Source organism: Corvus cornix, chromosome 8 (assembly GCF_000738735.6).
Source record: "Corvus cornix cornix isolate S_Up_H32 chromosome 8, ASM73873v5, whole genome shotgun sequence".
In the NCBI taxonomy this organism is placed as follows: Eukaryota; Metazoa; Chordata; class Aves; order Passeriformes; family Corvidae; genus Corvus; species Corvus cornix.
The window spans coordinates 18,092,777-18,117,968 of NC_046338.1; the positions used below are offsets into that span (position 1 = coordinate 18,092,777).

The window sequence follows — 25,192 nt, forward strand, 5'->3', positions numbered from 1 at the left end:
ATCTTGCATTTTTGGTAGAAAAAAGGAAGTCTTATCACTTGTTTTACTAATACCTAAATGCATGCTGATTTCCAGCACTGATTAATTCATTAATATCAATATTTTATGACACTGTTTTCTTTAGCTCTTGACTCTGATATTTACTCCACTGACATATTTTTAACCAAAGTAATTTTTTTCTGGCCTTCCTCCAACAGCAAGACTTCTTCCATCCAACTGGCTAGCTGCATATTAAGCAAAAGGAACTCAAGTTGGAATTTTGCTGGAATTCTGTACAAGAATTCTGGAGAATGTTCTAGACAGTGTCTTTCTGGGGCTTTGTACATTGATGCTAATGCTTCCCTGATTCTCTTAGGGAAATTTATCTGGCTCTTCCCCCACCCCCTGTCTGTGTTGGCTGCATTGTGTTTATTGGTTGGTTTTTCCTTTTCTGTGAGTGAGCTCGTAGTTCGAAATTGACATTTTTCTACTTTGTCCTTAAATTGGCTTCATCAGCCTTTTGTGATGTCAGGCCTCTGGGTCATCCCGTTTCTCCACTCTCATCTTTCCCAGCATTAATGACTCTTCCTGTCTTGCTTTGTTACTTTTCTACTTTTTGTGTCCAGTTCCTTGGTGCAAGCAGTTCTTAAAAAAACGTAGGGATCTGTTAACGGTTTACCACCATTTTATTGCTTTCAAAAAATTCTAGGTAATCACTAACTGTTTTTTCTTTAATGTATGTTGGAGTTCTTATGTGAGCCCTTGTTAGACATAATTAATACTTTATTACATGTTATTGTATGAGATGCTTCGCTGAAAGTGAGAAGTAAAGGATTTGCTGTGGTCTTAGTCAGAGGACTAAGTTAGTCTTGAACAGTCCACCTTTCGTGAAACTAACATTTGTCTCTGCAGAATTTGTTCTGAACTCTTGAATTTAGCTTAAACCAAATGAGGAGATGGCTCACTTAAACTTAATTTCTTGCTTATAAATAAAAGCATTTTTTAATAAAGCATTATTAATATCAGTAAGCTTTTCAAATAGAGTCTGAATATGTCTTTCAGCCAATGGTAATGACAACAAGAAATTCAAAGGTGATGATAAAATGGATGGGGCTCCTTCTCGTGTCCTTCATATCAGGAAATTGCCGGGGGAAGTGACAGAAACAGAAGTTATTGCTTTAGGTTTACCTTTTGGTAAAGTAACCAACATCCTGATGCTGAAAGGGAAAAACCAGGTAATTTATTGCTTTCCATTTTTTAATATGCTTACTGTCTGATTTCAAAATACTTTGTTAAAGTTCTATTGAAGTAAGTCATAAAGCAGTAAGTATTAAACAAGAGCTTTTGTTCCTTTATTTTTTTTAATGCATTTACACCATCTTTTAGTATATTTGGGGGGGAAGCAGGATGGCTGGCAACTACGTAAAGCAAAAAGTTAGCTGGAAGAGAAATATTTATTCCTGCATCTTCACAGATGAATTTTTGGAGATGAAGTTACCTTAGAAAATAAAGTTGGTATGTGTAGAATGACATTTTCTGAAGACTGGTATTTGTTAAAGTGTGTTATAAAACCTTTTGGTTTTGTATGTGCTGCTAATATGAAGATTATCTGCTTTGTAAATACTCAAAATTACCTGTTTTAATTACAGGCGTTTTTGGAACTTGCTACAGAAGAAGCAGCTATCACTATGGTTAATTACTACTCTGCTGTGACGCCTCATCTTCGTAACCAACCCATTTATATCCAGTATTCCAATCATAAAGAACTAAAGACTGATAACACACTTAACCAGGTATATTTACTTTTCAGTAGTATTACAAATGCAGACGGCAGAAGATGAGGCATGGCATGTGTTCTTGGCTCATGTGCCATATGTTTGAATCATTCGGTTTTGTCCACATTCTAACACTACTGTAGTCTTACCTATGATCATTCCAGTTTGTGACACTGAAAGGGATTTGCTTTCTGCATGATCTTTCCATTAAGATAAATTTTCTTAATGTTTCCTTAATGTCAAAAGGCAAAGATTCTGAAGTGTGTTTTTAATAGTTATTTAAAAGTTCTAAATAACTTAAAGTTCCTGTCTTAGTTTATAGACTGTAGGATGATAAAACTAACTTTCTTGTTCTGACACCTGAGATTCCAATGCCAATTTGAATTTCCCTAGTGGTAATGGCTGACGCCAATGCCTTATGTTTCAGTGCTTTGAATGATCACTCTAGTAGCACCGGTAACCTCAGCTTGTGATCTGCTTTTTCTGGAGAATAATACCATAATGATCACTCTAGAGACAAATGTACTTAACAAAAAAACATTTTGCTCTTGCCTCTCCAGGACCCATTTCACAATAAATAGAGATACATACATCTGTTCTTAGTAGAACAGAAGAATTAGCAAAAGTAACGTGGTGACCAAGTCATACAAACTATAGAGAGATAAGAGACTCAAACCTAGCACAAGTCTGGTTATTTTAAGATTAATTTCTTCTGTTGCATTTTTGATGATACAAAAAACAGTGTAAGTGCCAAATTAGTTTTTATTAATTGTGTCCTCTATTAGGACATGTAAATAGTGAAGTTATAGCTGTTGCCTTTGAAAGCAATTTCAGGCTAATCTATTGAAAGACTTGGTTCAGGCCAAGTATAGTGTTGATTTTCCTGTTGTTCTAAGTACTCTTGTTCCTTAGAATCTTTTGATTTTTTTTTTTTTTTTTTAAATTGAGATTCCCCACCCTCCCAAGTGTCAGTTACAAAGAAAAATAAGTACCTTCATTTACTTTTGAAAAATAGAGTAGGGGATGAATTTATTCATCTTACAGTGGAGGGACATACTCCCTTAAGAAGTGTTGTCTTATGTTGTCTTGTGGTTTCTCTGCTGATACTGATTTGGTACTTCACATGTTCGCCTTTTCAGTGTATAGGATGTGCTGACTTTTCAGCAGCTTTTATGGCACCATGCATATTAATACCCCATCTTAATCTGTATTCCAAGTCTTTCAGAACTTAATTCAAGTTTTATTTAGAACTAAATAAAACAAATAGGTACTTGGCAGTAAGCATTCTGTAACTACTATCTCTTGAAGCATTCTATAAAACAAAGATGGTCAGACATTCTTCTTCCTGTAAGAAAAAATAAAGATAGCGCAGGTATTGCTTGTAGTCTGGCATTTTTTCGGATACTCAAAACTTAGCTTTCAAATCAGATTAAAAGTTTTTCTGATCAACCCAAATTCATTTGAAATTGTTTTTTTCTGGGTGTTAAGTCAGGAAGATGTGAAGATGTTAGAACGTTAGTATGTGTAACTGGAAAGATAGAATAAAAGAATTGGAGAAATGTGCAAGTGTCTTAGTTAAAAAGAAGATAGGAAAAAAAAATTTAAGCAAGGGGTACTTCAAACGGCCAGGCCTTGGCTGGGAAGCTGTGTCTTTCTGAACTGCTCAGTAATAGTAGCTTCAGAGATTATTTTTACTTGTATACTCAAAACGAGCTGTTCTGAATAAACACACTGGAAAAGGGACCATTTTTAAGTTTTCATTTCAGTTTTATCATTCTGTGGGAATCCTTTTCCTGTGAGACATCAAAACACTGAGAGGAGCATTTAAACTCAGATATAAAACAAATCTCTCTTACTTTTAGTGCATTATCAAGACTCAGGAGAATTGAGAATAGAAGGACCTCTAACTGTGGTTTTTTTTAATCATCAGCCTGTCATAAATGCATGGGTTTAGTCCTTCTGCACAGACACTGCAACTTTTAGAAATAAATGTACTTCAGGTGGTGTACTTGATTTTACGATGTTAGTTTCAATTTTGCAAAATAAGGAAACGGTGCTACATACTACTTAAATGTCTTCAAATTGGCTACTTATATATGATGCTGGATGTTATTTTGAACTTGTTTGACAAAATACTCATAAGAATTTTAATACTTAGCATTGCTTAGTTCTCTATTCCTTCATGTATTCACATTAATTTTAATGGAATGAAGTATGATGTATAAGCATAGGTAGATAGTGCTGACAAGGGTCATATGTTAAAATTGACTTCACAAGTTATATTTTGTTGGGTTATACAGTTTAAACTTTTCCAGTCACTTTAAGGACTGACTGTAAATTGATAGGTGCTTATAGAATGAGTAGGAAATAATTATGCAACTCAGCCAAATATCTGGCCATCTTGAAAGTTGTGTGTTTCATACATTAGGGAAAAGAAGTGTAATCAAAAGACATTTTTATACAGTTACAGTAATTAATGTTAAATGTAGAGGTAAATTTTGTTTTCCCAACTGGTGTTCACCAGGTCTTTTTTTTTTTTCCCCCCCACTTTCCTTATTCATTGATTCGTTTCAGTATGAGGAGTATCATGTAAGTTGTGAGACATGAAATTGTTTAGTAGCTCTAATACCTTTAAAATATGCATTATGCATTAATATGATGGTTATTATTTTTACCTGGCATGCTCACTTGTCTCTCTTGTTTTGTATTGTTTTGCTTCATAAGGCTACTGTAATGGAAGTAGTAAATGGAACCCCTTTTTTCTGCACTTTTTCTTTCTCAGAAAAAGACATCTAATCTTTCTGATACTGTCAGTTTTGGCAGTGGAAGTAGTTACATAGATGTGTGTTCTTGTGGTATCATCATGTGGTTACCTTTGAATTTCTAAAATCCTGCTTGTGTTTAAAACAAAAAATCCCCATATATGGAGAGGATTTTGTTTTTCTTTTTACAAAAGAGGGTGGATAACAGACACCAGTTCATTTACCTCTCTGGATACTACTCTTTGAGATTTGTTAGTCTTGTGTATTATTTCATTGTGTTAAAACTGAGAAGTTTGGGTGTGTTAGTTTAGAATTTTCCCTTCCTATCAGAGCCTTCTACATAATTAAAATGGCAGTGAAATGTGAGCTGAGATACCGTCTTTTGAACAGTAAGATAAGCACTTCTGGTTTCTATAGGGTTGGGGTTTTTCATTGGTTGGTTTGTGGGTTTGTTTAGTTTTATTTCCTGTAAAGGAAAGAATCTTGAAACCTACAAAATCCTCACTTTATTTATCCTTACTAGTAGAACAATAAGCTTGCTACTAGAAAGATTGATATTGGTGCCGTTTGAAGCCCTTCATTAATGTGACATAAGGATTAATTGATGTTTTCATTTTTGTTGTCTCTTCTCACAGAGTCAGACTGCATTGCACTTAATGTTGTGTTATGTCTGTAGCTCTGAGTTTTAAATAAGTGGACTATTTTGTGTTTCTGGAGTTAACTATATTAATATTTTTAATTAATTTCAAGCGATTATCTTGAAATATTAAGAAAATCTCTCTTCTGTCATTTTTTTTTTTAAGCGGGCCCAAGCTGTTCTTCAGGCAGTGACGGCTGTGCAGGCATCAAACGCTCCCATTAGTGGGACCACTGTTAGTGAGAGTGCAGTGACTCCAGCTCAGAGTCCAGTACTTAGAATAATTATTGACAACATGTACTATCCAGTAACCCTGGATGTTCTTCATCAGGTAAGTCAAATTTCATTTTAATTTGAGCTATGATTGGGAGAAACAGACATGTAAAACTTTATAATGTTTTTGGCAGATATTCTCTAAGTTTGGTGCTGTATTGAAGATAATCACATTCACAAAGAATAACCAGTTTCAAGCTTTACTGCAGTTTGGTGATCCAGTAAATGCACAGCAAGCAAAACAAGTAAGTATAGTTCTCTTTTAAGGCTGGAGATCTTCCTGTACTCCCAACATTCTACAAATGTTGATCTAACAGAGTACTGCCATAAGTGTGTCATACTCCTCCACAATTTTTTGACATTAAAAAAAAAAAGAAGTGGAAGTTATTATACAATATGTTGTTATACCATGTGAAATCGGTGTTTAATGATGGTATGTTTATGGATACTGTGTCTGAACTATTTTAGACATTTGTATGAACAAATACTATAATAAGACTGCACAGAGATGAAATAATATGCAAGACTGCAGTAGTAAAAATGTCAACCAGAAGTAAGAATGTAGGATGTCATGGTGATGCATAATTAATTCACCAGAAGCAGCAAATTTAGTAACCCTATTGGATTGTTGTCAGCAGGTACTTTTAAGCATCTGTACAAAGATGTGATTTGTGGATTAGTTACAGATTTGTGAAAGTATTTAGTTAAGAGTAAACTTATTTGTAACCATAAATGCGCAGAAGACAGAGTGCAGTTTACTCATGTGGCCAGAGTGTGAAGAAGCCTTGTAGCAGTGATGGTGAGCAGGATCTTGCTTTTGTTTTATAGGAAACTCTCCTATCCTGGGTAGGAGAGGCAAGAACAGGTAACTGGTTTTATTCATTATAGCAGGAGAGAGCCTTTGGATAAATTGTGGCAAAGATCAACAGCATGTCATCTAGACCAGATGGTTTGAATTAATTGAATGAGATATGTGCACATTTGTGGCAGTAGGAAAGTTGAACCAAAGGGGAAGGTGAGATTTTTATTATTATTATTATTATTACTATAATTTTCAAGAGATAAATGGAATTAATTTATATTTTCAAACCTTCACATGCAGTCTGGGTTGGAGGAAGGCTGATTAAAATTGATGTGCTGGTTAAGTGTTGCTTGGCAGCACAGAAAGTGCTTATTGCCTGTAGAAGACAGACGAGCTGAGAACTTCACCAACGTGAAAAGCTCACACCTCAGGCTAAGTTGGCAAATTTTCCTCTTAGTAGAGGAAAGACAAAAATGGGCTTAATTTTCTGTTGAAAAGAATGAGGACTATATTGAAGTAAAGACTTCGTTAAGTGCTGGAGGATGGTCGTTTTTGTCCTTATCGCCAAATGAAATACTGGGCATTGAGTAAAAAACTGTGAGATGATCAAGACAGGGAATCACAGAAAATAAGACATGTTTTCAAAAAGCAGAGTGTAAGCTTTCATGCTATAGAGGAAAACAAAGAAGAGAGAAGAGACAAGATGATATGCAGCTTGATTTATGGTGGTCAACTTTAAGATAATCTGCTCCTGAAAAGCAGTCTGGAAATACTTGTAGATCTGGAGTACAGTTTAAATTAGGGATGTGCTTTTCAGAGTTGAAATAATATCAAAGAGTTCAGAGACATGCAGATATATCATTGTACTACATAAGAATTTATATGGATGGGATAAACCTTGCGGGTTTAAAATAGTCATGCAGAAACTAGATCTTAACCTACAAGTGCTGCAGAAATCAATTGTGGACATTTAGATTTATATTAGAAATATTTGATAAATAGTGGGATGCTAAATGTATTTGTTACAGAAGGTTGTAATTCAGGCTTGACTTGTGTTTGGAAAGCTATTTTTCAGTAGTAGATGTTACTGCTGCTTTTAGAGTGCGTTTCTGACGCAAAATATGACATAAAGTGATAAATCTTTTGACCTCGTTTTTTGAGTCATACATATTATCAGAAAATTCAATGGAAAGATGACGTCTGCGAAATGGGCTGTAGTGATGTGAAAATTATCAGTTTAGGAATATATTATAAAGAAGTTACAAACGAAAGGATGAGGTATGTAAAGGTATGAAAGGAACCTAAAAATCTTTTTCTGTTGTTGACTTCAGACAAACTGATACTAGCTTGTGCGATACTGTATTTATCTTTAAAAAAGCCCAGCATGTATGTTTCTCCAGTTTTGCATGTTTTGATTAGGGTACATGTTCACTAGTAGCAGCTCATGTGAGAGTGACTAAACTTCATTGAGTATGTGACTCCTGTATGTACAGTCATTGTCAGTGATGTTGGGGCCTTAATGTCAAATTGAAATGGTCCTAGGTTTATAGTTTCATATTTTAAGCAGTCTATGCATAAATATACTGAATGTTAAGAGTAGTATTGAAGGATGCTAAATTGGAAGGAAGGTTTGATTTCCCCACTACCCTCACAAACTAAATAGAGTAAAATACAGTTCTTACGGTTAAGCCAAGTGCCACCAGAACAGAAATCACTAAAGAAAGGAAGCAGTAAGGTGATAGGGGAAAAAAGCCTTCAGTTTAAATACATCTGGAAGTAGAAGCAAGATGATGTGGTGGCTACAATTAAGTTGCATGGAGTTCACAATCAAACACATGGTAAAAAAGTACAGTTTTCGATTTGTTTTCCATCCGTGTTACTGTAGAAGATAATGGGGAAATTTAATTTTCCGGTGGCCCTCTTCACAGGAAATCAGAATGTGGCCTTAATAGAAATTGAAGACTTATTAAGGAAGTTAAAGAGCAATTTGAAAAACTCAAGTGATGTAAGTACCAAGGAGAGATGCTATGCATTTGAAGGTTCTGAGAAAACAGTGACACTGACAAGAATATACAATATGAAGCCTGTAGCCCTGTGGGATCTCCTCTGCTATTTGAATGAGCAGCTGGTAAAAAGCCTCATTCCTGCTTCACTTGTTTTGTAAGCAACTCATTTCCTGTAAAAGTAGAGAGTGGCTACACTGATACTTGTTTTATCACCACCCTCAGGTTGTATCCTTACAGGTTCCTTGGGTGAAGACTGGGAACTTGAGGTTCCGTATAATGCAGCAGTCTAGTCGGGGTGGAGAAAGTAACTGAGAATGGGCAAGAGTAGAGCATATCGGACTGCTGTGCTTCTGCTGCTGCTGAGGGTTTTGTTTGGAGATGTCTGTATGGGTATGGAGCTAAGCACTAAAAATAGCCCATTTTTACTGTAAATGATGAGTAGTCTTAGCATAAGCAGCAGTACACCAGTAGTTTGGTATTACCATGGAGACATGAGAGTGCTGGTGTTTCTGTCTGAGAAGCTGGCTAATTCAGAGTGTTGCTTTTGTGCAAATGTACTGGAAGGACCCTTGCCAAATAATGGATGTTAACAGTTATTAATGACTCATCTATGGAAAATTAACTGAGGCTCGTACGTAGTGCATGCCAGTCATCTTGACCCAGCACAGGTTAAAAATATCACAGAGGTTCTGTTACAGTTGGCCAGTTGATCCTTCCTTGGCCCACAGGCTATTCAAAGATTCCAGTGAGGTTTGACTCTGCACTCAAGATGTCGTCTTTCCAGTTGTTTTGACTTACAACTTCAGGGTGGGTCTGTGTTGGGGGCAGTCTGCAAAAGATCTCTGCTAGTCTGCATTGCCCTAAAATCTGTAATAGGAACTTCAGGTAGTCATTGCAGAATGAAAGAAAGGACATCTCCAGATAGGATACTGAGCTGAAGGGCTATTATCTGCTATTATTGTTTTAGGGTTTTTTGGACATCTTTAATTTTGAAGAGCACAGTTTATGTTCAGAAAAAATAAGTAGTGTTCAGGTAAACAGGAGAGTGCTGGATTGCGTTGAGTCAGAAAGCCCAGGAAGTGCAGCAACAGGTCCTTTGCACATAAAATATGTTAATTTTTGATAACAGAATGTATTTACACACACTTTTTAGCCACAGAAACTTCTTGTGTCTTAGACACCTGTCTCAAAAGAAATTACTTTCATTCAGATGCCTATCTATAGGATGCACTTGGGACACATCTCTCCCAAGAGATACTTATCTTATGACCTTCAGTTACTTTGAGGTACTTATTTTAGCTGGAGTATGTTTTGTAAGTATTGCTTGGTTTGGGGGTTTTTTTATGAATTTAGCTCTTACACCCTTCTAAGATCTTGTTTTTAGTTTTTTGGGTTTACTGGCACAGCCAAGATAAAGAATGGTACTCACATTTGTAGAAGGGTCTCATGATACTTGATCTTGGTTTGGCCCATGTGTGTGTGGTATGGTATCACATGTGAATGTATGTATAAATACTTGAAATAGAAGTTTCTTAGCAGTAACTAGAGTTCTTGGAGATGATGTTAGAATGTACATTCACTAGCAGTACGGCTGGTCTTTTTTTTTTCAGTATGTCTGTGAGAGGAACAGTGTTTGACGGTTTGTTGCACATTCTTTTGCCATACAAGTAAGAGCTCAGGACACGCATTCACATTTGTGACTTTACATGTGAACAATTAATCTTGAAAAAGATTCTCACCAACCAGCATTTTTCTTGCATTGTTAGAGGTGTATAATGCTGATGGTAGAGGTGGTTGGGGTGAGGGGTTTTTTTTGTTTTGGTGCTTGAAGCCTTTCTTAGAGTTTGACTACAGTGCTTTTTAAGAGTGCATCTCCTTCCTTTCTGGTTCAGGATGTTCTTTCAGCCTGTTGGTGTCCCAGCTACAATGGATTTCTCTTGTGCAGGACCTTTTATATGTACTTTTGGTCACTTTGAGTCATAAAGAGGAGTTTTTGCTGTTTCAGTAGAAGTTTTAGTTACTTATATAGCTCCCTTTAAACATTGACTGCTCGAAACTGCAAACACAGATATATCTTGGTTTGCTACTTTTTAAATCTGAAGTATTTCCATCAACTTAGCAGCCTTCTGCCAGCCACAAGTCAATATTTCTACAGACTCCACATAGAGGTGTAGTATGAATCCTGATGGGTCCCGTGATTGGGACAAAGCTAAAGAATACAACCTTTCAGTCTAACTCATACCTGTTTTTTTCATTAGGGGAATGGGTATTCCCTTGATGGGCAGTGGCATTGTATTTGACAATAAGTAAACTCTGGCCATGTAAATTGGATCTTCCTCTAATTCATATCTTAGTGTATTTTAGAAGGTAGGAAGTCTTCTAAAAGTGATGGCTGATTCTCAGTATAAACTTTTTTAGGTGTAAGTGTTCAAGTGATACTCTTTTCCCAAATACCAACATTAGGAGTCTTGCATTCTGCTTTGTCACCATGTACAAAAGAGCTAGCAAATTGTGTATGCTGTAATGGTGGTACCCACCACCACCCCAACAATACAGAATTAATCCTCAGCTTGTGTTCTATGAATAAGGACAGTAAGTTCTGCTTTTGTAATATTATATAAAGTACTTTTTAATTGGAGTTTCAAGCATAGGAGTTTCTCTTTAATTGCTAAGGATTTGTTGATACAGAGTCTAGATTTTCCAGTTTCTATTGGTTTTTTGTTCTATATGTTTTTAGAACTTTCAAGCTATGGCAAAATAATTATGTTGACTTAGATATGCTTTTACATTGGCTGCTAATGGGAGTAGTTCTTTTAAGTGGTTTCATGAGCCCTGGAGATGTCAGCTGTGATAATATATATTGTAGGGATGGCCTTGCTGGCCCAGGCCTAGCAGAGGGGTGTCGGCAAGATGTTCAGTTTTCAGATTCATCACTGTATGAAAATAGCTATGTTGCTTCCACAGCCAGCAGGCACACAAGGTTTGTGCAGTGCTTAGCTCAAAATAAGAAGCCCTACCAGAACTTGAATGTGTTGTAAAGTACACTGTAGATGTAACCCAGCTAACTGCAAGAGCTAGCTCAGGTCCAGAAGTGGTACATTTCAGTCCAATGTTTCAGTCCAAACATTGAAATAAAAGATCTGATGTTTGTATTTGAAAATTTGGTTTATTTGGGTTTTTTTTCAGCGCATATATATATATATATATATATATATAAATACATATATAAAAAGTAGTTTTATATTTAACATAATGACTTGATTGAATGCTAATTTTTAAGATTAGCTGCATCTTCACTTCCTAACATTCCTTAAGAATTAAACTGACTTTGTTTAAGAAGTTTCCGTGTTTTTAAGTCTCTCATATTTAACTGGTAGTACTTTGAGTGAAAGGAAGATATGCCCAAAATGTAAATGGACTGAAATCCAGGTAAATATATTGGCCTTTTTAAAGAGTGTTTTCACAGAGTACTAGGTGTCATGCTAATAAGCATTCTTTCAGAAGTACCAATTAATTGTGAAAATGAGATTTCTAAAAAACAGTAACATCAGGTTAGCAGTTAAAGTTGGTTTTCTTTCAATTTTGGCACTAATTACCTTTAAGGGGAGAAGGAAAACATGCAGGAATAATGTATATATTATGCCTTAACAGATGGCTTTCTAACATGGTAGTTAAGTCTAGATTTTATTTTTTCCTCAGTTGATTTTCCATGTAAAAGAGTACTTGTGAGATTCTTGATTTTTATTATTATTTTTCTTTGAGAAATCTATTTGGTGTTATGTCTGAATTTAAGCTGTGCTATGGAATGCAGGTTAATTAGCTATATTCAACAGACTAAATTTAAGTTTGACTGCATTAAAATGTCCCTTGCTACTTTGGTGCATAAAAACAGTTTCTAGGTAAGAAGGGAACATCGAGCTTCCTGGAATCATGTTGAGAGGTTAAAGCATTTTAATTGGTTTTAAGCTAGACAGTAAGACAGAAAAATATCTATATGCTGACCTTGTTTAAAAAAACACAACCAAAAACCCCAACCTTGTACAACCAACCTGTATTGTGTCTTTTAAATAAGTTGTGCTCTCTTTTCCAGGCCTTAGATGGTCAAAATATTTATAATGCTTGCTGTACCCTCCGAATTGATTTTTCCAAATTGGTGAATTTGAATGTCAAGTACAACAACGATAAAAGCAGGGACTACACTCGTCCTGACCTTCCATCTGGAGATGGACAGCCAACGCTGGACCCAGCTATTGCTGCAGCATTTGCAAAGGAGACCTCTCTTCTCGGTATGACGCTGACATTCTTCTTCTGTATTGCAAAGCCTCTTCATTAAAATATTCATTAATCCTTCTAACAACTTAAATTGCAGTAGTGTCCAAAGGCCCATTCAAGGTTCAGTCTATATTGTGATCTGAATTGTAGTAACATAATTACATTGTCTTTAGAAGTACTGTGAAAAATGAATGCAAACTTGCGTGACAAAATGACAAATGCACAGAGTGTTAGAAAACATCAAGTTAGTTCAACTTGTATCCCGAAATCCATCCTTCCCTCTTTCATATGTTCCTGTCTGTGGCCACCTTGCCCACCTTCCCACCAAGTTTGTAAGAGAGACTTAAGAAGATTTGCATGATTTCTTCATGCTAATGTTTATTTGCACTATCCGATAATGAAAATAATGTTTTGCTGGTTTCTTTCAAAGAGGAAAAGATTATGCTCTTTGCTTAAAAAACCCAAACCATGTGGTGCTAGCCTGTATCTTTCTGTGAATAAAAGAAAAAAAATCAGTAGTTGCACTTCTAGTGCTACGGTATATGAGTTCTAATATCCTGTCAGCCTTTGAGTTTGTCAGAAGTTGGTGAAATGCTCTGATAAAGGTACAGATATATCTATCTTCTGACTATTACCAAAATAATCAATGTGTACTCCTACTCCTGTCAAATTGGTTTTCAGTGAGAACACCTTTCACTCTTTAAAATGTAATAGCACTCAGATGTAGAATCATTACTTTTATGAAAGCTGATGTTATGTTGTGATCATTGTTCTTCCTACTTAATCTTTCTCTTATTTTTTTTCTTTTATCCTTTCTCATTATTGTTCTGAAGAAAACATAACAACAACATAGATTTCATGATTTTTTGTACAGTCTGGGCCAAATTGAAGTAAGTTTGAGTTAATGTAGGAAAGAGGGTCCTCTGCTCTCTGTTATGAAAGATAGAAGGCACTTAGTGAATGATGTGAGCCCAGGAAGAGGTGAATATTGTAGCTAGGGCTACTGAATGTTGCATTGTATTTGCCCCTTTTCTGAAATCAGGTTACTTGAAGGATACATTTTATATCTAGTTGTAAAGTACACACAAACCCAATTCCCCCAAATTCCAGAGTGCTTGACTTTACATCTCCAGCATGACTTGCAAAATGATGTATCACTTGCAGCTACAGCAAAAGTTTTGGGAAGTAAAAAATACTGTAAGAATCTGAAGTCTCAGAAAAAAACTTGTACCTAAAGTTCATTTTCTTTTTTTCTCTTTTAACTTCCCATAATTTAAAAATTGAAATCTCTCATTTCATGCTTCAGTTGGGAAGGTAGATGAGTGTTTGTGGAGAAGTTTGACACCATAGAGATGAGTGCTGTAGGAGCACCCTTGAGGCAATTAGTAATTCTTTTGTCAGCCCACAATGACTAGAATGTAGACATGGGGCTGGAGTATGAGTTTTAAGTAGACAAAAGCAGAGTAAAGCTGCTTATTAATGAGACCCATAATATTAGGGATTGTAAGGCAGGGATTTAGGAGAGGAGAGAGTAAAGATTCATGAGTTACAAAACAGTGACAAATGCAGCACTACTTATGTAACTCTGATTCTGACATTTTCCTGAATCCTGAGTAGTTGGTTTCTAGTCTCAGGCTTACTAAAGTATTTCCTTGTATATAATACTTACAGTATGCATCAAATTAACAGGTTTAATTTGCTTGGCATGGTGCAATCACACTCTGCAGATGCTTGGGGCTTTGCATTTCTATGGATATATTTAATTGGGGTTACTGTACTTTCTGCAGTTATCCAAGTGACTTTAGTGGAATTTATGATCTAGTACTTTACACCTGAAAGTCACTTACATACTTTTGATTTTTGTCTGCAAAACTACAAAGTTTTCTAACATTTTGATTTTAATCACTCATTCTTTTGTGTATATTAAAAGCAATTTCTAAAAAAATTATGAAGATGACAGTTTCAATAACTAATTAAATATTATAATTTGTACTACTTGGGTAGACCTCCTTACATGCACTGTTTTTCCAAGTGGTAGAAAAATAAAAGGTACACAACCTGAGGGACTTTCATTGCAGCTATGAAACATTTTCAGAGCATCAGTGAAGTCAGTCATGTTTATTTTGATGCACAGTGGAGATTTTATATCATCTTGGCTTTTTGTTCTTTAAAAATGTTCATTGTTTCAAAAGAGACTTAAGGGAGCTGGGTACATTTTCTAAATCTGCTCATGGCCAGTTGGGTGAGCTTGTTATATTCTTAACTCTTCATCATCTATCAAATGGGGATGGTTTCTAAATAGTTTCAGGTAAGTCCTAAACAGTGTGTTACATGGTAACTTATTCATAATAGAAACTCTTCTTATTTTTATTTATTAAAAACCTTTTAATTGCTTAAATCAGCATGACAAAGTACAGTGGAGCCTGCAGACCAAGAATTCTGTTTGCTGTGGCTTTGTAATTTGTCTGACCTTTTCAAAAAATGAAATCTATGTGTGCTATGTAATCAGTTAAAAACATATCAATCAAATAGATGATCTAGCCTGCATGCATCATCACTCATTCATCTACTACATCCTCACCTGTGATAAAATAAGGTTTCAGAAATCTTTGAGAGTGTAAATTGGACAATATTCAATGAGTTAATATTTTTTGAAAGAAGGAGAAAATTACTAGTGGATGAAATGGTTTCAAATGAATTATCAGAAGCAAATTTATTTATCTTCTGTTTTTTACCTCACATATGAAACAGTAGATACATTCTCCCTCTTCCCCCCCCCCCCCCCAAAGTTACGGATGTTACAGAAAAACTTTGGATAGACAGCAACTGTATTATACTGAACCACAACAAACACAAAGTATTTCATAGAAGAACTGTTTATAATTGCAAATACTGATATGAAATAATACGTTACTCACTATTGCAATTTAGATATTTGTTTAATATTAGAGCTGGAAATACATTGTTGTGCTTAGGGCTCCCAGAGCTTTATCCCTTGCTGTCATTGCTGGCGTTCTTTGTTCGCACTTTCCACTAATGCCCCTTTTTAAGATTCTTACTAATAATTTTGAAGGATAATAATTGAAAATACTTTTATAGGAATGGTGTTTAATTAATCATTGTTTTTTAACTTCTTCAGTGGGACCAAGAATGTCCTTGGGAGGGTCTGATGCTATGAAGAATTTTGCCTTTTAAAGTATGAGTTACTTGGCTGTGCTGTGCCCAGCTATGGAAAGAACCATAAGAACTTCACTAGTCTTCTTTAGATTCCTTTGTTCCTAAAAATGCTGGACTGGCTTAAAGTTCCTAAGGTTAGGGAGAGGTGTCTAGACATACTAGAAGACTTGATATGCTCTAGTAAGACCTGGTAGCTTGACATTTTCTAAAACTTAAGTGATTGCTATTGACCTAGTATAAAATAAGTTGTATTTCCATTGTGTTGACATCTGTCATGCCTTACTGCCCTGGGAAAGTATTTGGATACATCAGTGCTCTTTTACTGAGCCCTGCATGATGTGCAAATACAATGTTGATCAAATATGATAAAGCTGTTCCTATATAAACTATGTGTAGTGCATATGTATCACAAGAACCTTTCGTGAATCCTGGGAGTAGCACGTTCATCTCATACCCCAGTGACCTGACCAGACAAAACCAACACTTCTCTGTAGGATTTGAGTTTCCTTGGAAGAAGAAAACATAAAAGCACAGCTGAAGCTTTAGCTGAGGCTAACATGCTTCTTCAGACAATAGGATTACAAAAGCCACGGAGCATGTTGAATTTTGAATTTAGAGGGTTGCCTCCCCACTTCATGCTGAGGCTGTGAGAGATAGTAAACCTCTTCATGTGGCCAGCTTCACTGTTGAGTATTTAGCCAAGCATTAAGTTGAAGTGAGGAATGTCTCTCAAATGATGATGGAAAATAAGGATGTAATGATGCAGAGAGCACAATTAGTGTTTATTCTTACTGATTTAATCGACATTTACTTTGTACCATTTTGATAAACTAGACACTTCAAGCATTTTGGAGTGCAGTGGAAAAAGTTTTGGTGCACAATAATGGTTGTTTGAATAGAAAGTACTTTTTGTACCTCATAACTTTGCAGACTTGATCTGAAAAAAAATTTTCTACATTTCTCTTATGTTAATTTAGCAACCCATTTCACAACCCTTTGGATGACTTTAACAGTGGGATGGTCTGCTGTGTAGAGTGGTGTATGCAGCACTAGTACTGATGTAGGAACTTTTTTTTTTAAAACGACTTGTGTGTGTTTCGTAAAATATGCTTTATTTTAAAATTAGGGCTTCCTGTTGCAGCTGTTCCAGGAGCTCTGAGTCCTTTGGCTATTCCAAATGCTGCAGCTGCAGCTGCAGCTGCTGCTGCTGGCCGTGTGGGAATGCCTGGAGTTTCAGCTGGTGGCAATACAGTCCTTCTGGTTAGCAATTTAAATGAAGAGGTCAGTGAAACAATTTTACTTTTTTTTTTCCTCTTGAGTCACACTTCATTTTTCAGTAGTTTATAATTTCTTTGCATTTGGCGTCTTACATTTGGATTTTAAGCTCAAAGGATTTTTGCTGTTTTTCTTTAATAATCCCCAAAGCTTATTTTAAAGCCATTATTGTTAAATACATTTATTTTCCTAGGTAGCTAACAACTTAAAATATCCTTTGACAGTCAGCTACCTATTTTTTTCTAAGAAAAATTTCGTAACTACTGCATGTTTGAATACCAACTATTCTTTCTTTTGTAATTGTAATCATGTAAACTAGAATTTCTGTTTTGTTTCTAATTGTTTGCTGTTTCATTTCATGCTTGTATCTCACATTTTTGAGTCTTAATTTATGTGAACTACTCTAACACATTTTTCTTTGAAGGTTCTCCCAAAGATCTTGACGAGGCAGTCTTCCAGTCTCTCTTAGTAATTTTTTTTTCTTTGCAGTTACTCATTTGTCTTAAAAAAAAAAGTGGTGGCAAAGCATTTTCACCTTAACTGTATCTTTCTTGCTAACTCTGAAGTCTAAAGGGATTAATTTAGTTTTGCATTTTTACTGTCCTTTACATTTATTTTGATGGCTGTGAAAGCTGGTATGAAATGTGGGAAGTTTGTATCAGTCTAGCTGTTCCATTTTTAACTGGCCTCTGTCACTGTAAATCATTAAGCTTTTTTTATCATCTGGTACTATTTTGTCATCCACAGTCTTGCATGTTAAAATGTTTCAGATCAGAGTGCCATTTTGAAAGATATTTTGCCTGCATTTCATAGCCAGCCATGCTTACGCAGTTAAAGTTTAAATTTTAAAATTTCTATTGCATGCTTTTTTTAATTTATGTTCATGTTGAGATGAAATGCTGTAGTTTACTCTTAATATGAATGTACTTTACCCATATTTGTCTTGGGTGACTACATTTTACTCAGTTTTTCTTGTACAGTACATAAACCAACCATTTTCTGACCAAATTCCTGCATTTCCTATGTACTGACCTATATTTTATTTTTTTTTGTTCCCCACTTCCTTATTTTTTTTTCTTCTGCATTGCTGTATTCCCTCCCCCATTTCATCCTTTTCCCTATGTGTTCAACTTCCCTTTCCTTGTCTTTACCCAAATTCCCGTGCCCTTCCCTGTCTTACCCTTCTCCTCGTCTTTGTCTCCATTCCCTGTCTTCATTCCCTATGTTCATGCTTCTGTGCTTGAACAAAATGTTCCTCGGACCAACTTGCCCCAATTAACCGCCTTGAACCATGATCCATGACCACCTCACCATTCTGCGGGAACCACCCTTCGTTATGGATGATCTGTTCATCTCCGCTCTTCCTCGACTCTTCTCTCTTCTTGTCTTACGCTGCTTGCTCTTCTCTCCTTCTAAAGATGGTTACGCCCCAAAGTCTGTTTACCCTCTTCGGTATGTTATTGTTAGCACTATACTTTTATTATTGATTTGATTTTGTTTTTATGGTTTTTGTTTGGTTGGTTTTTTTGTTTCACCTTAATTCTTATTTGTAGCTAGCACTTTGGCTTAAAGTTGAATAGTAAATCTTTTGCTATTTTTCTTTTGCTGTTTAAATCTCTCCATAGACACAGATTTTCTTTTAATGCATGCTAATATATTTTGCATGGTCTTTAATTTTATATCATTCACATAGCTTTGAGGGTTTATCAAAAATTATTCTTTTCAAAATTCACTATTCAAAATCTTTATCTCCTTTATTCATTTGTGAGTGTGTTGAGTTTGAGTGAGTGATCTTGTTGCTGTCTGAATGTTCCATTGATATGTCAAAATACATTACTTAGGTGGCTGGCTTTAAAATGAACTTTTTCTTTTGGGTTACTTTTGACTTTGAAAAGGTGTTTATGGTGATGTGCAGCGTGTGAAGATTTTGTACAATAAGAAAGATAGTGCTCTTATACAGATGGCTGATGGAAACCAGTCACAGCTGGGTAAGATTAGTTTTCTGTTTATATTCCCATTAGTTTAAGTACTTGGAAATTAGGCTGTGTAAGATCAGGTGAACTAAGTGTGTTTATATTTGTCAGTTTGCCTCTTATTCTGGTTACCCACCAGATCCAAAATCTTTTTGCATGCACTTGTGTTCCAGAAGGTCTGCACCTAAATGAATACCCTAAATGAATTTAAAAGCGAATCAAATGTGGTGATCCCTAAATAAAATTAATTATTCACAAAGAGGCTGCAGACCTACTTCTTGATTCCAGTCTTTTAGCACACTGACCCTTTGATTTGCTTGGGTGTTTTTCTTCTTTGCTTGTGTAATGTACCACAAGCTGTTGAAAAGTAGCACTCAACTGAGTAAACTTGTCTTTTTCAGCCATGAGCCATCTTAATGGACAAAAAATGTATGGAAAGATTATTCGGGTTACCCTTTCTAAACATCAGACAGTACAACTACCTCGCGAGGGACTCGATGACCAAGGGCTGACTAAAGATTTTGGTAATTCACCTTTGCACCGCTTCAAGAAACCTGGTTCGAAAAACTTTCAAAATATATTCCCTCCTTCTGCAACACTTCATCTGTCCAATATTCCGTAAGTGTTCCCTGTCAGTAAGCCGCTAATATTCATGTGAATCACAACACACTGAATTGCCTAATGATTTCCTGCTTATGCTTATTTTGTCTGTCTGTAGACCATCAGTAGCAGAAGAGGATCTACGCACATTGTTTGCTAACACTGGAGGCACTGTGAAGGCATTTAAATTTTTTCAGTAAGTAGCTTTTCTGCACATAGCTCTAAAAAAAGTTTTTGCAGCACATCTTAAGAAAAAGTGCATATCAGATAGCAAACATTAGGAGCAACCCCTCCAGTGTTCAAGTTCCTAATTCCATTATTTTGTTTCAGAAGAGATCACAAGATGGCACTTCTTCAGATGTCAACAGTAGAAGAAGCTATTCAGGCTTTGATTGATCTTCACAATTACAATCTGGGAGAAAGTCACCATCTGAGAGTTTCTTTCTCTAAGTCAACTATTTAAAAAGGCAGATAGAGAATGAAGGTGTATTGCATTGTTTGGTGTTGTCACCTTTTGACTGTTCAGGAAAGTGGGGACCAGAGTTTGTCTTCTGTTTTTTTATTTTTTTTCATGCTGTTATCATTCCTTGATTGTTTAAAAAAAAAAAAGGCAGTGAGATTAACTGCTTTTCAACTGTTTAACTGTTGTTTAGATAAACCATTGTTTTGTTTAAAAGATTTCAAGTTAATACCACATTTTTTCAACTTAGTTGACGTACGTGCCTTAAAAAGGAAAATTAGTACTGCTGGAATTGCATAACTAGTAAAAAGCAAATTTGGTTGTCTGGGGCACATTGTTACATGATAATTTAAATATGTTTAGGCAGGGGTGTGTAAAAAGGTTAAGTTTTTGTTTTCTCCTGCTTGATAGATTTCTTTATATGCTGGCTTGTCACTTACTTTTCTTTTTAATTGGATAAGATGCATTATGCTGAAAGAGTAAAATGACATTATTTGAGTTTTGCTACTTTTTGCTTTGTGTTCTTTTTTAAAAAAGGCCTTTTGTATTTCATTGTTCTGGTCTAGATTCAGTTATGAATGTAGGCATTAGTTAAAATTAACAAGGTACAGAATATTAATTTCTTAAAGGACAAAAAGTGACTTCTGTGACTTTGAGCCCTACGTGAAAAGCATTGTGGAATCTTAACCTTTTTGTACACACTCTTGTGGGATGTATCATATAAATGTCAGCACTAAGTAATGTCTTGTTTGTGGCTGAATATTTTTCGTAGATGTTTTTGGAGTTGACATGACTTACGTGCATTTCAATATATATTGCCATCTTTAGTTTGTAATTAAGATATGGAATATGGTTGTGGATTTCTGAGCATGTACAGACTGGTCAAGCTAGTTCAGGAAATGGTGCATGTATTTTTCAATGATGAAGAAAGTTTGCTGCAAATGCTTGCAGGAAATTTTGTGGCAGTTTCCTAAAACTGACAACCAGGTGGGACCAAAGTTTATGTGCCTTTAGTCTTAATTTACCTTGCATTGTAATATTCAGTTTTAATAAATCTCTTCAAAATATTTTGTATTTAGAAATTGATCTGACTTTACTATAAACATGGCTCAGAATCTGCAGATCCTGTTAATTTGAAAGCAGTTCACTGAGAGTCTGAACTGTTACCTTGATTCTGTTTAAATGACCAATACTTTTTGAAATTGATGTACTTAGTTTCAAGATTCATAGATTCTGTTATCTATGTAGAAAAAAAAGGTCATGTATATTTTCTATTAGTTGAGTTTTTACATCTTTAGAATTGTAAAATGCAGTATAGTTTGAAAGTGGCACAATTAAAAATTAATTTTCTAACAAAGTTGGGAGGTTTGATGGTTGTTTAATTTCATTTTGTGTGTACTCTGCTTACCTCTGTAGCATGCTCAATAAACACTTCTGTAGCTCTGTATTCACCTTTTCTGTCTTTCTCTGCTGCTTTCTATCTCTCCTCTTCTTTGTTTTTCACTTCTACTGTGCTTCTAAATTCATGTTTATTCTCTGCCAGGGTGGGAAAAGCGTAGTATTAAAAACTGCTATTTATGGCTCTTTACCATAAATCTGATGCTGTGAAAAATACCAACTCTATTTTCAGATAGTGACCCCTTTGCAGGCATATGTGCAAATCAAACGTTTCCCACCCTGTTACAACTTACTGCTTTAAAGACATAACTTTTATTGTAGTTTGTTAGCTCTCTCTTTCTATCTTTTTAGTTTTTAAGCAGATTTATGCACTAATAGATCTCTCAGGTTTGCCATGCTCTCTTGCTGCAAGTTTCATCTTCCATTTTTTTGTGTCTGCTAAAGATTTCCTACTAATCATACAGTGCACTCATGGGTGAAAGTAACAAAGGATTTAACATGAGATCGTGGACCATACATGTTTGAGAACAGGATACTTCACCTTTCCAGAGTCTTGGGTTCAAATGAATATTAAAACAGTTTGGGCACTTCAGTAGTGTTTCCTTATATTACTTTGAACTGATTGTTGTGGGGTTTTTTCCCCTTCAGTTAGAAATAGGATTTTACACAGTTGCCATTTAAGAATAACTGAATGATCCTGGAGCATTCGGTAAAAGCTGTCTGCATTCAAATCAAAGCATTTTCAGTCACTTTAGCAGTACAACCGCTTGCAGATACATTGATGTCAGAATACTTTGTGAACTAATGTCTTCCTTTGGGTGGCTTTCAAATCAGTAAATTGCTATCAGCTTTTGAAGGTCATGTTATAATATAGGGGACTTGCATTAGTCTTAATATGTTAAATAAAATGAATTTTATCAGAATTACACCCAATAGATGACTTAAGTTATACTCCAGGCATTGCAGTGAGGACCCAATCTGAAGTGCTGGTAGAATCCTATTCATCCATACTCAAAGCTTGTGAATCAGCATCTTTTTACAACTCAAGCACCCAAACGCATAGATGTGACTATTTCCAGCGATTTAAGCAGTAGTTAAGGGTCTGACTGAGCTGATCTGTTACGTTTTTCATCTGTACAATATGATATCCCATATTTTTCTAAAATAAAAAGTGTGTCAGATTTCCTTTTGTGTATCAGATGTGCTTGTGTGTTTCAACTAGAAATGTGAATTGAAATTTGCCATTCCGTGGGTTCGGCTTGTGCTGAATCATTTCCACTCTAAAACGTGTATCAGATAGCATACAGTGATTGCCATATGTGTAATTTTGAAATAACTGTAAACATCTGCACTGTCTGATTGTGTATAAATATAGGGGTTTATAAAAGGGTAACTTATATATTTCTTGCCAGGCTTATTTCCTTAAAAAGAAGTTTCTATACTTATCTCATTTTGAAAATTTCTGTCACCAGAACCTCAAGGGAAAGAGTATATATTGGCTTTGACTTGTTATAAATTCAGCAGCCTTTTTTATGAGGATATATTTGTATCAGCCAAAATTAAAAGTAATGACAGTCATAATTGTCATGAAAGCATTTTTTATTTACCTGAAAAAAATCACTGTTCAGTTATTGATACTTAGTCTTTAAAGTGGTATCTCTTCAGAAAATACAGATTTAGTAATATCCTAACTCCTAGAACTTTCAAAAACTTGTTTTTCATGAGATGGTACTGCATTTTGTATAGTAATTTGTACATTTTTGTTGTTATAAAATGTAAATAAGTTTCTGTATTTTTAGCTCTTCAGAATGTGAAAAACATCACTTTTATTAAAATTTTACTAAAAATAAGATTCATGAATAACTTCTTACACTCCATGGAATGTGAGTTTTCAGATTGTTAGTAAAGCTTTACCATAGGCATGGTGATTCTCCAAACTCAATTTCAGATTTTTAAAATAATTCTGATATTTTGTCAGAAGGCAGTTGCTAATTTTTCTTCCTTTGTGAATTGTTGTATTTTTCTCTGGTGGAGCAGTGAAATTGGTTGGAAAAGTCCAAAAATGATTCCTTGATCAGATAATGTCCACTGGCAAATACAGTATGTAAATGAAATAAACCAAAAGCTTTTAGCATTTTAGCTAGAATTTGGGGGAAAACCTCAAAGTTAAGTGAATACACGTAGAAGTATTTCTGCATTTTGTGTTTTAACATGTTATGAAGGGTACCTTTGCCCTGCAGGAATAACAGTTCATACAACTATTTGTAACTTGCTGGTTTTAATGTTTTATGTTAATAATCAGTTTTATAAGCCATCTTACAGGAACAGTTTCTTTGATTCATTATAAGTTTCCTTATGTTTTATAGTATCTTACAGCGTGACAAGATGAATCAGATCCTGCTATCTGCAGGATTTAAGGCACTGTGATTTCAAACTCTAGTTTACTCCAGATAATTTGTCTAATTCTATGCTTGGATAACATGTACTTCTGTCAAAACATTAGAAAGAAGAATTATGTTTTTCTCTGCCAGGAATATAACTCAACTAGTCCATCTCAAGAAATGGTTTTTCCAATATCAAATGTGTTACAGTGAGCAAGGCTGCTCAAAAGATTTGATTGTGTTAGGTAGGGATGAGGCTGAAGCCCTTGTTCTGTTCCAGATGCTGGACAACCTGAAGTTCAGAGTTCTGCTGAGGTGAAAAAATTTTCTTTTAAATAATTAGGCAGGATGCCCCATGTCTTGTAGTCCTGATGTGATGTGTGTAGAAAGGGATATATATGTGTGTGTGTATATGGCAACATCTGCAATATTTTACCTTCCTGGTTTCTTGGGGAGCTGAGCAGCTGCAGCCTGCTAGTCTGGTTCCATCCACACAGAACGTAAGGAGAAAGAATGATTTCTGAAACTATGGGATTTGGCATGGTATTTTCTACTTAATGGGCCTTGGGAAAGTTAGTCAGTAGACTGCAGTAATCTAAACTATAGAGAATGATAAACCATTAAGAATTATTCTGTTTGTCACTGGCTCTAGCAAGCCAATGCACTAAGTTCGTGCCCTGCTGAGGAATTACAGGCCACAGTAATGAAGCTTTAAAGAATGTCTTTACCTTGTTTTTTCCTTTAATGTAAGAATTTATTTAGTACTGCATAATCTGAGTATCTTGAGCTTTGAAATTCTTTCCAGTCCATGTGTTTGGTCTTCAGGATGGTTAACAAAATGAGATAGGTGAGTTCCTGCTTCACCTTAAAAAATTTTTACAGCTTGCTATATCTCTTGTTGTTTTCTGAGTTCAGTGAATTTTCCTCTGATCAACAAACTAAATTTGGAAGAGGTTACGTTGCTTTGTTTTTTCACTTTCAAAGTTTATAGCGTGTGATGGTAAAATCTATTCTTTCTTGATTAGTTCTGTAGGCAGGCAGCCAGCAAGGAAAAATGAAACTTTTCTTCCTTGGAAAAAATGTGAACTAAATGCAGATTGAATTAAATGTCTCAAAAAATGTAGCCAAAAATAACACTCCTATTATTGAAGAGTTCTGCATGTTTTATGAGTTTTAGCCCAGTTTCATAAGGAAATGAGGCGTGTGCAATTGCACCATCTCCATGTGAATGTGCTGTTCCCAAGATGACCCCTGTTTCTTCCTTGTCATTCCTGCACCCTTTGGTTGGCTTCCTGTCAGACAGAGGGGTTGAAGGTCTCCAGTAGTAAGGTATTTCTGTTCCTGTCCTCATGATTGAGGATTGCTAGTCAAAGTCCTTACTTTCAATTCTATGGGCAAGGGAAGGAGAAGATCTGATCTTCT

The 25,192-nt window shown here is 35.4% G+C and overlaps 1 protein-coding gene across 8 annotated transcripts in view; it reads left to right on the forward strand.

Annotated features, from left to right (window-relative positions):
* Positions 1 to 22,584, forward strand: part of PTBP2 (polypyrimidine tract binding protein 2) — a 46,792-nt gene extending 24,208 nt beyond the window's left edge. For 2 of the 8 annotated variants that reach the window (XM_039555850.1, XM_039555845.1), the window contains 11 exons: positions 1,042 to 1,214; positions 1,629 to 1,772; positions 5,320 to 5,484; positions 5,561 to 5,671; positions 12,325 to 12,520; positions 16,810 to 16,964; positions 18,377 to 18,410; positions 18,854 to 18,946; positions 19,333 to 19,549; positions 19,650 to 19,727; positions 19,862 to 22,584. In XM_039555850.1, coding sequence (XP_039411784.1) covers positions 1,083 to 1,214; positions 1,629 to 1,772; positions 5,320 to 5,484; positions 5,561 to 5,671; positions 12,325 to 12,520; positions 16,810 to 16,964; positions 18,377 to 18,410; positions 18,854 to 18,946; positions 19,333 to 19,549; positions 19,650 to 19,727; positions 19,862 to 19,994 — 1,458 coding nt within the window. In that variant the 5' untranslated portion in view covers positions 1,042 to 1,082 and the 3' untranslated portion in view covers positions 19,995 to 22,584. Of the gene's footprint in view, positions 1 to 1,041; positions 1,215 to 1,628; positions 1,773 to 4,328; positions 4,344 to 5,319; positions 5,485 to 5,560; positions 5,672 to 12,324; positions 12,521 to 16,809; positions 16,965 to 18,376; positions 18,411 to 18,853; positions 18,947 to 19,332; positions 19,550 to 19,649; positions 19,728 to 19,861 lie in introns of all 8 variants that reach the window. The other 6 variants (XM_039555843.1, XM_039555844.1, XM_039555846.1 and 3 more) reach the window with 6 other exon arrangements.
* Positions 22,585 to 25,192: the final 2,608 nt, after the last annotated feature.